This window comes from Vigna unguiculata, chromosome 5 (genome assembly GCF_037176805.1).
Source record: "Vigna unguiculata cultivar grain cowpea cultivar isolate G323 ecotype 2 chromosome 5, ASM3717680v1, whole genome shotgun sequence".
NCBI lineage: Eukaryota > Viridiplantae > Streptophyta > Magnoliopsida > Fabales > Fabaceae > Vigna > Vigna unguiculata.
In genome coordinates, this window is record NC_140796.1 from 3,091,772 (window position 1) to 3,103,969 (window position 12,198).

At 34.3% G+C, this 12,198-nt stretch overlaps 3 protein-coding genes across 3 annotated transcripts; 1 reads left to right on the plus strand and 2 right to left on the minus strand.

Moving 5' to 3' along the window:
* Positions 1-16: 16 nt before the first annotated feature.
* LOC114184820 (PPR containing protein (DUF179)) lies at positions 17-1,132 on the minus strand. The gene is made up of 2 exons (XM_028072133.2): positions 935-1,132; positions 17-861 (listed from the first exon to the last, which is right to left on the minus strand). The coding sequence occupies exons 1-2, from the start codon at positions 1,080-1,082 to the stop codon at positions 86-88; spliced, it is 924 nt and encodes a 307-aa protein (XP_027927934.2). The 5' UTR covers positions 1,083-1,132; the 3' UTR covers positions 17-85.
* Positions 1,133-3,341: 2,209 nt separating this feature from the next.
* LOC114184822 (protein TUNICAMYCIN INDUCED 1-like) lies at positions 3,342-4,263 on the plus strand (the record flags this gene model as incomplete). Its single annotated transcript, XM_085674097.1, has 1 exon — positions 3,342-4,263. A coding segment is annotated over one exon (750 nt), but the record flags the coding sequence as incomplete, so codon positions are not given.
* A 148-nt stretch (positions 4,264-4,411) lies between these two features.
* On the minus strand, positions 4,412-6,759 carry LOC114184816 (Tetratricopeptide repeat (TPR)-like superfamily protein). Its single transcript, XM_028072127.2, has one exon. It carries the CDS (start codon positions 6,587-6,589, stop codon positions 4,775-4,777), a length of 1,815 nt encoding a protein of 604 aa, XP_027927928.2. The 5' UTR covers positions 6,590-6,759; the 3' UTR covers positions 4,412-4,774.
* Between the last annotated feature and the right edge of the window lie 5,439 nt (positions 6,760-12,198).

Sequence of the window (12,198 nt, forward strand, 5' to 3'; positions counted from 1 at the left end):
TTTGGACAGTTAATCATATCATAAGAGAATATAATTAGGAAAATAATTATAATTTACAACGCCGACAGATAGTAACTGTCACATTTCACATGACCTTTCTTCTGGACATAAGCCCGAGAACTTCATCCCAAAGCCCAACACTTCCGACTCTCCCAAGCCCAACAACACTTGGGCTGCAGGCAGCCACAGTCCAATAACCAGCCCTTATCTCATCTCTCAGTTGCTCTCTCTCCCAGCCACAGTAGCCATCAAAGAACCTAAACTCCCCAAGCCCAACCACATTCCTCTTCACCATTTCCGCAGCACAACCCACACTCTCTTTTGACCCATAATACAACCCCTTCATCACTTCCTCAAACACCCCACTCTTCGCCACCCCGTCATCACCACCCTCACCCTCACCCTCTTTTGGACTCAATAGAAACAGCCCTTCTTCCAAGGGTCCCCCAAAGAACAAGGGACTGTTGGAAAACGTCCCCTCCACATCCAACGCCGTTGATCTCGTCTCCTTGATGGACATCAGGGACGGTCTATTCAGGATGATCCCTGATGGCCCTATGGGCCCAGTTGACAGCAGAAGGATCACCGTCCGCTCGAAGATGTGGACCCCATCCAGCTTTTCGGTGGCAATTAGCAAGCACCCCTTTTCGGGCTCGTGGATTACGTGGGCCCATTTATCGGCAATGGTGACGAGTGGAGGATGATCCACCACAGTGTCCAGATCATTCACCTTAGAAACCTCCTCCGGCCTTTGCAATTGCTCTCCTGCCACCAGTTTTGCACGGAAAGATCGCCAGTCACCGCTTAGCCTGGGCTTCTCATCGTCATACAACGGTGATGATGATGATGACATGTGGCAACCTGTCATCAGATTCCAAGCTTTTAAAATCAAAAACATTGTATTAAGAGCATGATGTTAGTGTGAGGAACTTACATGATATGGGAAATGGGGTTCTAACTTTTCTGCAGTGGAAAGGTTGAGAAGATCGCTTGGAGTGTGATAGAGAGGCGTTTCTGATAGTGGGGATGAGTTGATCTGTGGATATGGCGAAGGAATTGTGGGAGAGAAAACATGCTTCCATTTTTGGACAGATAAGAGTGAAATGAAATGAAGTGATGAGAATTTGGTGGAATGTGTATAAATGTAGAACGAGGCTTAATGTGCACCACAGAGTTTTTTTGTACGGCATCTACGTCTTTTTTATTTTTATTTTTGAAAATGGCATCTAATCCAAGTTGGGTGTCTCTGAAGTATGGGCCATTGGATAGACTTTGACAAACACGTAGGGTTCCCCAGAACTTTATTTGGGAGTTTTGGATGGATCAACCCTTTTTTGGCTATGTGTCATGCTCTTTGCCACTAACTTGTTACTACACCAACTTTCAACTTTGAAAATGTTCACAACTTGTGGACGCTGGAAACTGTCATAGAGAAGTACACGTAGGATTCAAAAGATAAAAAGAGAAGGACGTAGGTAGCATTAAAGCATTAAAAAGAGTGGAATATTAGTGTTGGATTAGACTGAAATTTATCCCTTATCATAGTTAAGTACCCGAGACCACGGAATGGATCAATTTGACAACATTAATGTTGATGATGATGATGAGAAAGTTTATCATTTGACTAGGCGTTGATCAAACGTTTTAAGACCAAATTTTTATTCACTTACGATATTTCAATAAAAGTATTTATTCAAACTTGAATTGAATTCTATCAAAGTTAGATGATATGCCTGTCAGATCAAACTCAACATAATTTATGTAAGCAAAATTAAGATATATATAGAAATTGTGTTAATATAAGACTGTGTTATGCAAAATATTATTATGTGAGTATATCCGCATCTTTATTAAAATAACATAATTTTAAAGCATATAACACAAATGATTTTATAAGAAAGGGAGTGAAGAAATTATATTATTACTTTTGAAGTTAAGAAATTATATCGTTATTTTTAAATAATAAAAGCTATAATTATCTGATCAAAATTACATCATTTATAAAATGGTATAAATACATTATACATTATGGTAAGACAAATATGAATACATTCTACATATTTTATAATTTAAAATCTATCAAAATCAACTTATATTATGCAATAGCCAACATCTTGATTTATCATTCAAAACATTATCTTTCATAACAATTCAGTTGCATGATAAGATGATTATAGAAAATTATGCTTGCATTTATTCATGAGGCTTTCTTAATAGAAGGGTTGGTATACTTTAAATTGGATTTAACTAATATAGCAAGATGAAACTTCAAGATCCCACATACTATACTACTACATTATATCTCACTCATTACCAAAATTATTCCTGCTTTCAGACCCTCACATAACATGTGCAGAGTCTACCCACCTACTGGCCCAACATGAAATTAAAATAAAGAGCTAGCTAGGTTGATTAATTTTGTTTATATCACCTAATATAGATGATTATTTAAAACATATTAGTATCTAATAAATTAACAGTACTAAACTTTTTTTTTTTAACATGATCTTTTGAATCTCGAAGCCATGACTCAATTAAGTGTATATATTTGGCAAACCCAAATTGAAATTCACAAGAACCTTCACATTTTTTTAATAAATTAAGCTGACACTTTCTGAGGATTCGTCAAAATTACGATGAAACTCCTTTTTATTTGGCACAGCTTTTTCCTGAAAAGAAAACAAAAAGCTAGAAATAAGCTAGCCCAAACATACCACTACCCAAAAGAAAAATAATTCAGAATCAAAAGTCTACTTAGTAGGATCAGCAACCAGTGTATGGAATAACGTTTACTGAAGAAAAAGAAAGGGGTTTCAAGCTACTAACTGTTCAGAGTGTCTTCATGAGATCATTTGGCCATCAAGAGAAATTAACAGGGATAAAAATAAAAAAATCTCATGACTTTGCTCCCCATTTTGTAGGCAAAATCTCAATTTAGTACCCTTATTTCTAAAAGTCTCAATTTGATCCTTTTTCTGTTAAAATGTCTCAAATGTGTCATTTATGTTAAGTTGGACTAGACGACGTTAACTGAACAGTGATATGATAAAGTTGACTAGTGGTGGAACTATGACGAGGAACAGAGTACAGTAACATAAAAGGAGAATTTTTATTTTCAAATAATAGTTAAGTTAAATTAGGATTAAGGTTTTTAAACATCGGTGAAATTGGAAATTCTGTCATTCGAATCTCGCAAAGGTTGAGTTTCGGCCTCTCCCATCCTTATAGACTTCGATACTTTGGAGTTCTTATCTGAGCATTCAACCTATTAACATGCCTTAACTCATATTTTCATGCAGTGTCATGTTTGAAAGGCTTGCCAGCAATGGGAGGACGTTTAAAAACTCCAAATTTCCCCTGGTTTGAAACAAATCCTTGTTGGTGAGGGTATTACAGTAGAAGTTAAAGGAGCTCAAGAAATCTCTCTTTTTTACTCTTCTGATATCGATCTACCAATGAATGGAAGTGCCAAGTGTAGTGGAGGGAAGAGTGACATTTGGCCCTTTCTGCATTCAACTTGCATGGCTCTGATTCCTATTCGCATATCAGGGTCTGCATCTTTGGTTGCTTATAGAGCTCGAAATCCCTATGCACACATAGAAACTACATTGATTTCAGAGGATGTTATTGAGCTGCTTCCAGAAAAATGTTACCATGGTCGTATGTTTAAAAAGCGAGCATGTCCAATTGATTCCTTAAGTTTGAAATTAAGTATGTTGGAGAAAGTTTTGAAGAGTCTTCTTGGTCGTAAGATACTTCAAGGTCAGCTTTTTGGCCTTCTCAAAGCAAATATTAAAGCATCAGCTGTTGTAAGGTTCCACATAGAATTAGAAAGAGACATAAGGAATAATGTCACTCTTAATCGTACGATTCCTGATTGGAGAACAAAGCCTAGTTTTGAAAGGTTTTTGTTTGAGATACTGGCCAGAGTTGAGGAAAACAGGCTCAAGCCTCTTTTAATCACGAAGGTAAAACCTTTTACTGGATCTGTTTCGGTTTCGTGGGCCAATTTGATGTCGAATATGTCATATACAAAGTTGAGACCCGTTTTTCTTCCTCAAGAACCTCTTACACTGGATGTGAAATGGTAGGAGAAACCAAGTATGATATCTTTTTTAACGAGTTTCTAGATCATGTTTGTAGATTCTTCTGCTGATCTTGTTATATGCAAGAGTTCACCAATTCTTGTAAAATATTACACTCATGATTGGTCCTGTAAATACCAACATAGGATAGGAGAAAGAAGTGATTTTACACAATTTATACAGTCTTCCATTATATGAACTTCTTTAATTAGTACCTCTGATGAAGCAGTCTGGACTAAGGTGGTGTGCTACACTGCTTATGCTAAGTGGCTGGGCTTCTAATGTGCTTAGGATTATAAATATAATCTGCAAAAACTTAGTTATCCTTAGTGTAAATGTCACTATTGACATAATGAAATTTTTAGGAAAGTCTTGTAACCATGGATTTTGGTCTTGTGCTTTTTTTCTCTCCCTGGGTCTTTACATCTGATCTAAGAACTTCATAGTATCTTTCCCGGTTGGCTCGAACACAATGAACAGTACATGAAAACCTTAAAATAGACCCAAATTCAATGGCTCGAGAAGTTGCACCTAACAGAACCAGTGGTTGCAACCAATAACACGATTTGTATACTCGTTTTTGGCAAACAAGCAATGTCCTGAGCGCAGCTAAATAATCATGTACATTTCTTGAAGCATCAAATCAGCTGTGCTGTGCATACTAATGCAACCAATGATTTCATTAGCCTCTATTGGTGTGTCATTGGAACAAATCCAACCTGCTGGAGGTCCTCAACCAATCTATCAATCATCCGATATATATCATCAGATTTAGGGTGTGACTGATCAAATACAGTAAATTCGTGCACTTCTTCCTCTACCTCTATGAAACTAGCCCCTGAAGGCTTTTGCCTTCCTGTGTTCTTCATTTGTAACCTTACATTGGCCACATTCATCCAATCTCCTGCTTGAGCATAAATATTTGACAGAAGGGAGTAATTCCCAGCATCTGATGGCTCCAACTTAAACAGTTGTTCACACACCGCTCTTGCAAGATCTACATCATTATGCATCCGACAAGCATTCAAAAGAGTACCCAATATAATGGCATTTGGTTTCATAGGCATGCTGCGCAGAAGCGTGAAAGCTTCTTCTAGGTGTCCCCCACGTCCAAGAAGGTCCACCATGCAACCATAATGCTCAATTTCAGGAACAATCCCGTACACTTTCTCCATTGAGTAAAAGCATTTGCGCCCTTCGTCAACAAGTCCTGCATGGGTGCAAGCACACAAGAGGCCAATAAATGTACATCTATCTGGCTCAAAACCTTCGTCTACCATCCTAGAGAAAAGCTCAAGCGCTTTCTTGCCATGTCCGTGCATGGCAAACCCCTGGATCATGGAATTCCAAGACACCACATCTCTCTTCGCCATCATTCCAATAAAGACTTCAGACGCAGCATCCAAACAACCACACTTGGCGTACATATCAATAAACGCATTCAACACCTTACTGCTACATCTAAACCTCCACTTCTTCACAGACGTGTGAATTCTCCTCCCTAACTCAAGCATTCCAGATTCAGCACAGGCCGCCAAAATACTGAACAAAAACCCATCATCAGGCCTCAACCCAGCCTCCTCCATTTTCCCATATAACTCCGTCGCCTCCCTCGCATTCCCCTTCTCTGCATACCCCGCTATTATCGTCGTCCAAAGCACCACATTCTTCCCCGGACACCTATCAAACAGCACCCTCGCCATGTCCATGTCACCAGCCTTACTATACCCACAAACCATAGTCGACCATGAAACAACATTCCTCTCAGGCATTCTCTCAAACAGCTCAAACGCCTTCTCCATCTCCCCCGCCTTGGTGTACCCATCCAACATTGTGTTCCAACTAACCATATCCCTTTCAGGCATTTCATCAAACAGCTTGCACGCACACTCCAATTCCCCACATCGGACCAACCCACCAATCATGGAGTTCCAAGTGACCACATCCCTTTCCTCCATGGCCAAAAACAAGCTCATGGCCGCATCAAGCCCGGAACTCCCGCACCTGGAGTACGAATCAATGAGTGAATTGGGCACGAAAATATCCCCGTAAAGACCGAATTTTTCAACATGGGCATGAATCATTCGGACCAAGGGGAGCGAGGAAGAGTCGATACAAGCCTTAAGGAGAGAAGGGTAGGTGAAGTTATCAGGGAAGAGACCGCTTTTCTGCATTTGGAGGAAAGCGTTGAAGGGTAGAGAGGGGTGTGAGTGGTTGTTGGCGTGAGCTCTGATGATGCAGTTGTAGAGGTGGACGTTGGGGTGGGGGAGCTGGTTGAAGACGTTGACGGCGGCAGTGAGGTGGCGGCAGACGGAGAAGGCGGCGATGAGTTTGGGAGCGACGAAAAGGTCACGGTGGAGATTGGCTTTGAGAATTTGGGCAAGGATTTGGTTGACATGGTTGAGGTTGGTGCACTTGTGGAGGTAGCAGAGCTTCTCTTCCAGTAATCTCCGGCGAGAAAACCATGTGGGCACTCTCCCTCCCACCGGAACTTGCATTTGCATTGCCACTCCAACACTATATGCAGCAAATAATAGTTCCTACACTTCCAGGTTCCACCATCACCGTATCCTTAAATTACAATATGAAATTTCATATAAATATAAAGAATCTTGGAACTAAAGAAAGAATCTGTCAAATTAATATGAATTAAACTATATCTTTTAAAATTTATATGTAAATATTTTACATCTATTGCATATGTAATCAATGTTTTCCATAAATCAATTTCGTAAACCTAAATTAATCCTAAGCTCAAATTAGGATGGTGTTAGATAAATTATTCGACATATATAAGTCATTGTCCATAGTACTAGTAATGGCACTAGCTACCTGAATATTAATACAGTGACAAAGCTTGCGATACTTTATTCTTTCTTTAAAGTCACGGATAAACTTATTTTCAATCATTTCTTATAAAAAATAAATAAATGGAATTGATTTCTATAAGAGTAATAATGAATATATTACCTACTGAAATAATTTTACAAAATTACTTTTACCCTCTCAGTAAATGTAATTTTTTATTCGTTATAAATAAAAAATGTTGATGAAATTTACTTATAAAAAATTAGGAAAAGAATAATTAATATTATATTAATATCAGATAAAATAAAATAAAAATAGTCATTTTAAAATGTAGAGAATATATATAGAAAGAAGTGAAGTATTTTAAATTTCCTAAGACATTCATAATTTGTGTGAAATGTATAGATGCTTGTGAGAATTGTTTTAAGATGATTTGTTAGGACTATGAATAGTTGATTTAGTAATTTATGACGACACGTAGAAAAGTAGTTTTGGAAAAGAAAGTATAATATGAGATGAATGAGGTATGAGTGGATTTGTGAAGTTTGTTTAATAATTTATTAATTCATTTGTATACCTAATATTTGATTTTCTTTTAAATAAATATATTTAATGAAGTTTTCTTTACTTTTTATAATTGTTATTAAAAATTAATAAATAGTTTTAAAATTATTAATACATTTTAAGAAATAATCCATTTTTATGTTGTCAACTAATCCGTCTAACAAAGGCATTTGTATTGTAAAAAATACTTTTAAAAACAATTTTCATCTGCTACTAAAAAAAGAACCATCAAAATTCAACAATTCTGTCAAATCAATATATATATATATATATATATATATATATATATATATATATATATATTCAAGTCTATTATTTCTCCAATTGACCTGAAAATACCTTTTAAGAAAAAAAAAATCTTCTTCAAATCAATTCCTTATAATAAATGTATTCAACCATAATTATTTTCCAGTGAATTGTTGGATATGTTTGATACAGGTTGAAGAAAGAATCAAGATAAGAGTAGAAGAAAAGGTTAAAACTTGTGGGCATGAAAGGATTATAAATGTAGAGTTTTATTTTTATTTTTTCAATAATATTGTTTTAAAGGTAATAGGTGGAACAGTTTTGAATGGATTTCAAAATAAATGTTCTTTCTGTCATCTTGACCAATTGAATAGAGATGTTTATAAATTGCTGAAATGGGCTGTTCTTCATGCACCCCCATTTTTTGTCCCCGCACCCCCTAAATTCAAATATTCCATTTTACCTTTGAGTCTCCTCTCCCCTTGCATAGCTAGTTGAGACAACACCCACTATGAAAAGTATAAAGAATAATGATATTTAATGATTTTTATTTTAATTGTAGTAAAAATAGTTTGGGAATTACAACTTTTGTGGGGTGCAGGAAGAAAATGCTGAAATGATTCAGATAGACCCATTTTTGTTGACAAAGCCCATTTCCTAACTAACACTTTCATGAACTTTCATATTTTCATCCTGCATTCCAATACATTTGAAAATTACAATTTTACCTTTTATTTTTTATTTATTTTTTTTAAGTTGTAGAATATACAATCTGAAGATATTATAGAATGTACAATCTCATTTAAAATTAAATTGCATTCTGTAGTTTGGAATTTTTAGTTTCAATTCCCAATGTAATTGAGAGGCGTTTTGCATTGTAAAATATAGAACATTAAACATAAGTAATTATCTATTCTATTAATGAAATATAAATTTGTATTTTAGAATATAAATTTATGTTTTAAAATGTATAATTCGATACATATAAATTTATATTTTGTACTGAACATTTAAAAACACAAAATCAAATTTCTAATTTCACGTTATAAAATAAACAAAATTAAATTATATAATATAAAATGTATACAAAGTTTAAAATAAATTTAAAATTATAAAAAATTCAAATATCTTTTAAAATGAATGGAAAATAATATTTTGACTACTAAATTTTGATAATTTTCTCTTGTAACATTATGTGTCATCTTTTAAGTAATTTTGAAAGATTGAGAATGAGAAAAATAAAAAATAAAAATCCACTTAGAAGATAACACCTAAAATTATAAGAAAAAGTTGTTAAAATTTAGTAATCAAAAAATTATTTTTCAAAATGAATATATACACAAAAATAGTTACGGAAACTAACCCCTTCATCCAACTTGTGCCAGAAACAAAATTCAAGGAAGAATGAAAGAAATGAGTGCATAGGGAAAGGAAAAAAACAAAGACAAATTGATCATTTTATCATCCCACCTCACGTGGATACAGATCGAGATTACAGGGTGCAGAAATAAATGACTAACTTACTCATTACAGGTTGCAGAAATAAACAAATGAAAAAACTAATATTTTTTTACAAAATTGAGATATAAATATTGACTATACGATATTATTATGACTTACAAAGATCAAATCATGTAATAATAATTCACGGAAGTTTTTAAGTGATTATGTGATTTTAAAAAATTTGCAGTTCATTCTGCCATTCTTTTATAGTAGCAGAATCTAAATTATTTTCCAACTCCAATACTTTCTTACTGGATACTTAATTTTTTAAATTTATGGACATAATATATATATTCATTTAAAAAATATTTTTGACAAATTAAAATTGTTTTTACAATGGTTCTTGTGAACTATTTTTTTCCTGGTTAATCTTGGTATTTGAAACTTTTTTTGTTCACGATCACTTCAAAAATTTTAAAGTCTTGGACTTTGGGTTTGGTTTATGTATTTGAAAGTCTTGGTCTCTATATCTCAATGGATTTTGAAGGTCTTCTTATCATATGTGGAGGTATTTGCAATCATGTTTCAACACTCGTGCTATATTTGGATGGAAGATTAGTGTCAATATTTGTTGAAAGTCTCACATCGACTAGAGATAAGGTTAATTCACAATATATAAGTGAGGTGCAAACCTCATCTTACAAGCTGGTTTTGTGGGGTTGAGTTAGGCAGTCCACTTCTAACATGATATCAGAGCCAGGTTAAGTTAGGCTTAAAGCCCACTTCTAACAATGTTGTTTGAATAAGTGGATTTGCGAGTAACTATTCTTAGGATTACCCACAAAAGTGAGAAGATAAAAGAAAAACCACATCAAGTAGATAACATTATTTATTTGATCCTCTAATTTTAATGTATCTATGAGCTTGCAATCGGTGAACCTGTTGTTGGTGAGATAAGTGATGGAGGAGTGCCAATGGTTTATGGGAGAAGGTTTCGAAGGAGAAAAGTGATGAAGATTAGGGTTGGAAATGAATTATAAGAATGAGAGAAATGATGCTCTCTTTTAAAAAAATTCAAATATTTGAACCGAATCGATTCTCCCTCTCTCATCGTAACTACATAATTGATTCACTCTTTACATACTCGGATCTCATGTAAAAAAAAATTAAAAAATAATAATAATAATAATAATAGTATTTTCCTTTAAATTTATATTGTAACATTCCGTTTTAATAATAAAAAACTAATAAAATAAGATATTTCATAATAATATTCAAAGATAGATTAACAAAATAAAAAATATATTAATACAATCCTTTAAGAGTATAGACAATAAAAATATTTCACTAAAAAAAATTGTGTAAATTGTGGTGGTTATTTTTGTATAATATGACGGTTTTGACCGTTGTAATTTACGTTTGTAGTGGTTTTAGAAACCTTCGTATCTCGTGTTGCCACAAAGCAAAATGTGGCGGTTTTAATTTAATGGTCACACACACTACCATATTTTGCAATGTATAAAATGACAATTTTGGGATGTAAAATAAGGCGGCTAAAATCGTCATAATTTAATTAGTGGGAAACAAAATCAATGTGAAAAGCGTCAGTTTGAACTACCATTATTCGAATTATACTACGACATTTTTAATTGTCGTAATTCAACTTTTATATCATCTATAATCCATACTTACTATTTATAACTTCTTAATTAATTTCTCAATGTAATAAAATATTCTTTTTCATAAAAAATATACAATCACTCATACATGTGCTACAATCTCACAACTCTAACTACGAATTTCTCATCGTTCAGAGGTGTCACTAAATCTGCATATTCATATGCTCCCACCAAAATGGTAATCATCGCAGAAGAGAAAAATAACACAAGACCAAAAAGTGCAAGAATAAGCTAATATACAAAAGATTACGTTAAGACCATTTAAAACATAAAAATAATAAGTCATGCATGGACAAATTACAATAATTCACATAATTGCATAAAGACAATTGACACTAAACTCAATTATCCAGTTACATGCATTTGGAATCATAATCACTGAAGACTTGCACATGTGGTGGTCTCTATTGCTTTGCAGAGCCATTGTCAATGGGTTTCACCGTACCACACACAACGTTAATCCATCATTATCTAAGGTCATTATCCTGTCATAGACTAGGCCTTTTCATACTCTCACCACATGACTCATTATACTCTATTTGAGTATGAATGATCACTAGAATGCATACACTAAAATAACACCACCATAAAATCTTCTCATAAGACTCATGGAATTACGTCAAACACATACAATGCTCGTATATATTAACAAACACATTATCATCACAGTTTCACAACAATACTTTCACAATCATGTATAATCACATTTTCATATTATACAAATACATATCAAGTCAAGTCTTAGTATACCAGCATCAATCATACATAAGTTATACCTCATATTATAATAATATCACATTCAATCACGTTGATAAATAAAAAGTTACAACAGCCAGGGTTTCACTTGGGCAAGATCATATCGCCTGAGCGACATTTTATACAAAAACTAGAATACACTCTAGAGCATTATCGTCTGTGGACAAACGCTCTCACTTTAGCAACAAAATTTTCACTTGAGCTAAAATTTTACAAAAGCAAAATAAGTAATGGCTTTATCGTTTGAGCAAGAAGCCTATCGCTTGAGCGAGTTGTCGCTTGAAGGACAACTCGAATAAAGAGTAAAGTGGAATTTTAGGCTATTGTCACCTAAGTGGGATTCCTCTTGCTTGAGCAAAAATAGCACATTTCCACCCTAATCTTGGTACCCAAGGTTCATAATCACTCACCACAACAATTCAACCAATTTCATGGATCGATTTACAACATGCAACACATATTTATTAAAAACCAAGACGAATTATTCCCCTCACCTGGCAAAACAATTAAGCAGACTCAAACAACTCTAAGAACATCAAAACACCTTAGGTCCCCACGATGCTTTATTTATATCTAGGAATGACACAAAAATGATCAGGACCTGCCATTATGATCAC

Excerpts from the sequence above, each read along its gene's own strand:
- LOC114184820 (XM_028072133.2), bottom strand. The coding sequence starts at position 1,082 with ATGGAAGCATGTTTTCTCTCCCACAATTCCTTCGCCATATCCACAGAT. Across the intron at positions 862-934 it reads AACCCCATTTCCCATATCAT|GTTGCCACATGTCATCATCA; the intron begins GTAAGTTCCTCA and ends ATCTGATGACAG.
- LOC114184816 (XM_028072127.2), bottom strand. The coding sequence starts at position 6,589 with ATGCAAATGCAAGTTCCGGTGGGAGGGAGAGTGCCCACATGGTTTTCT.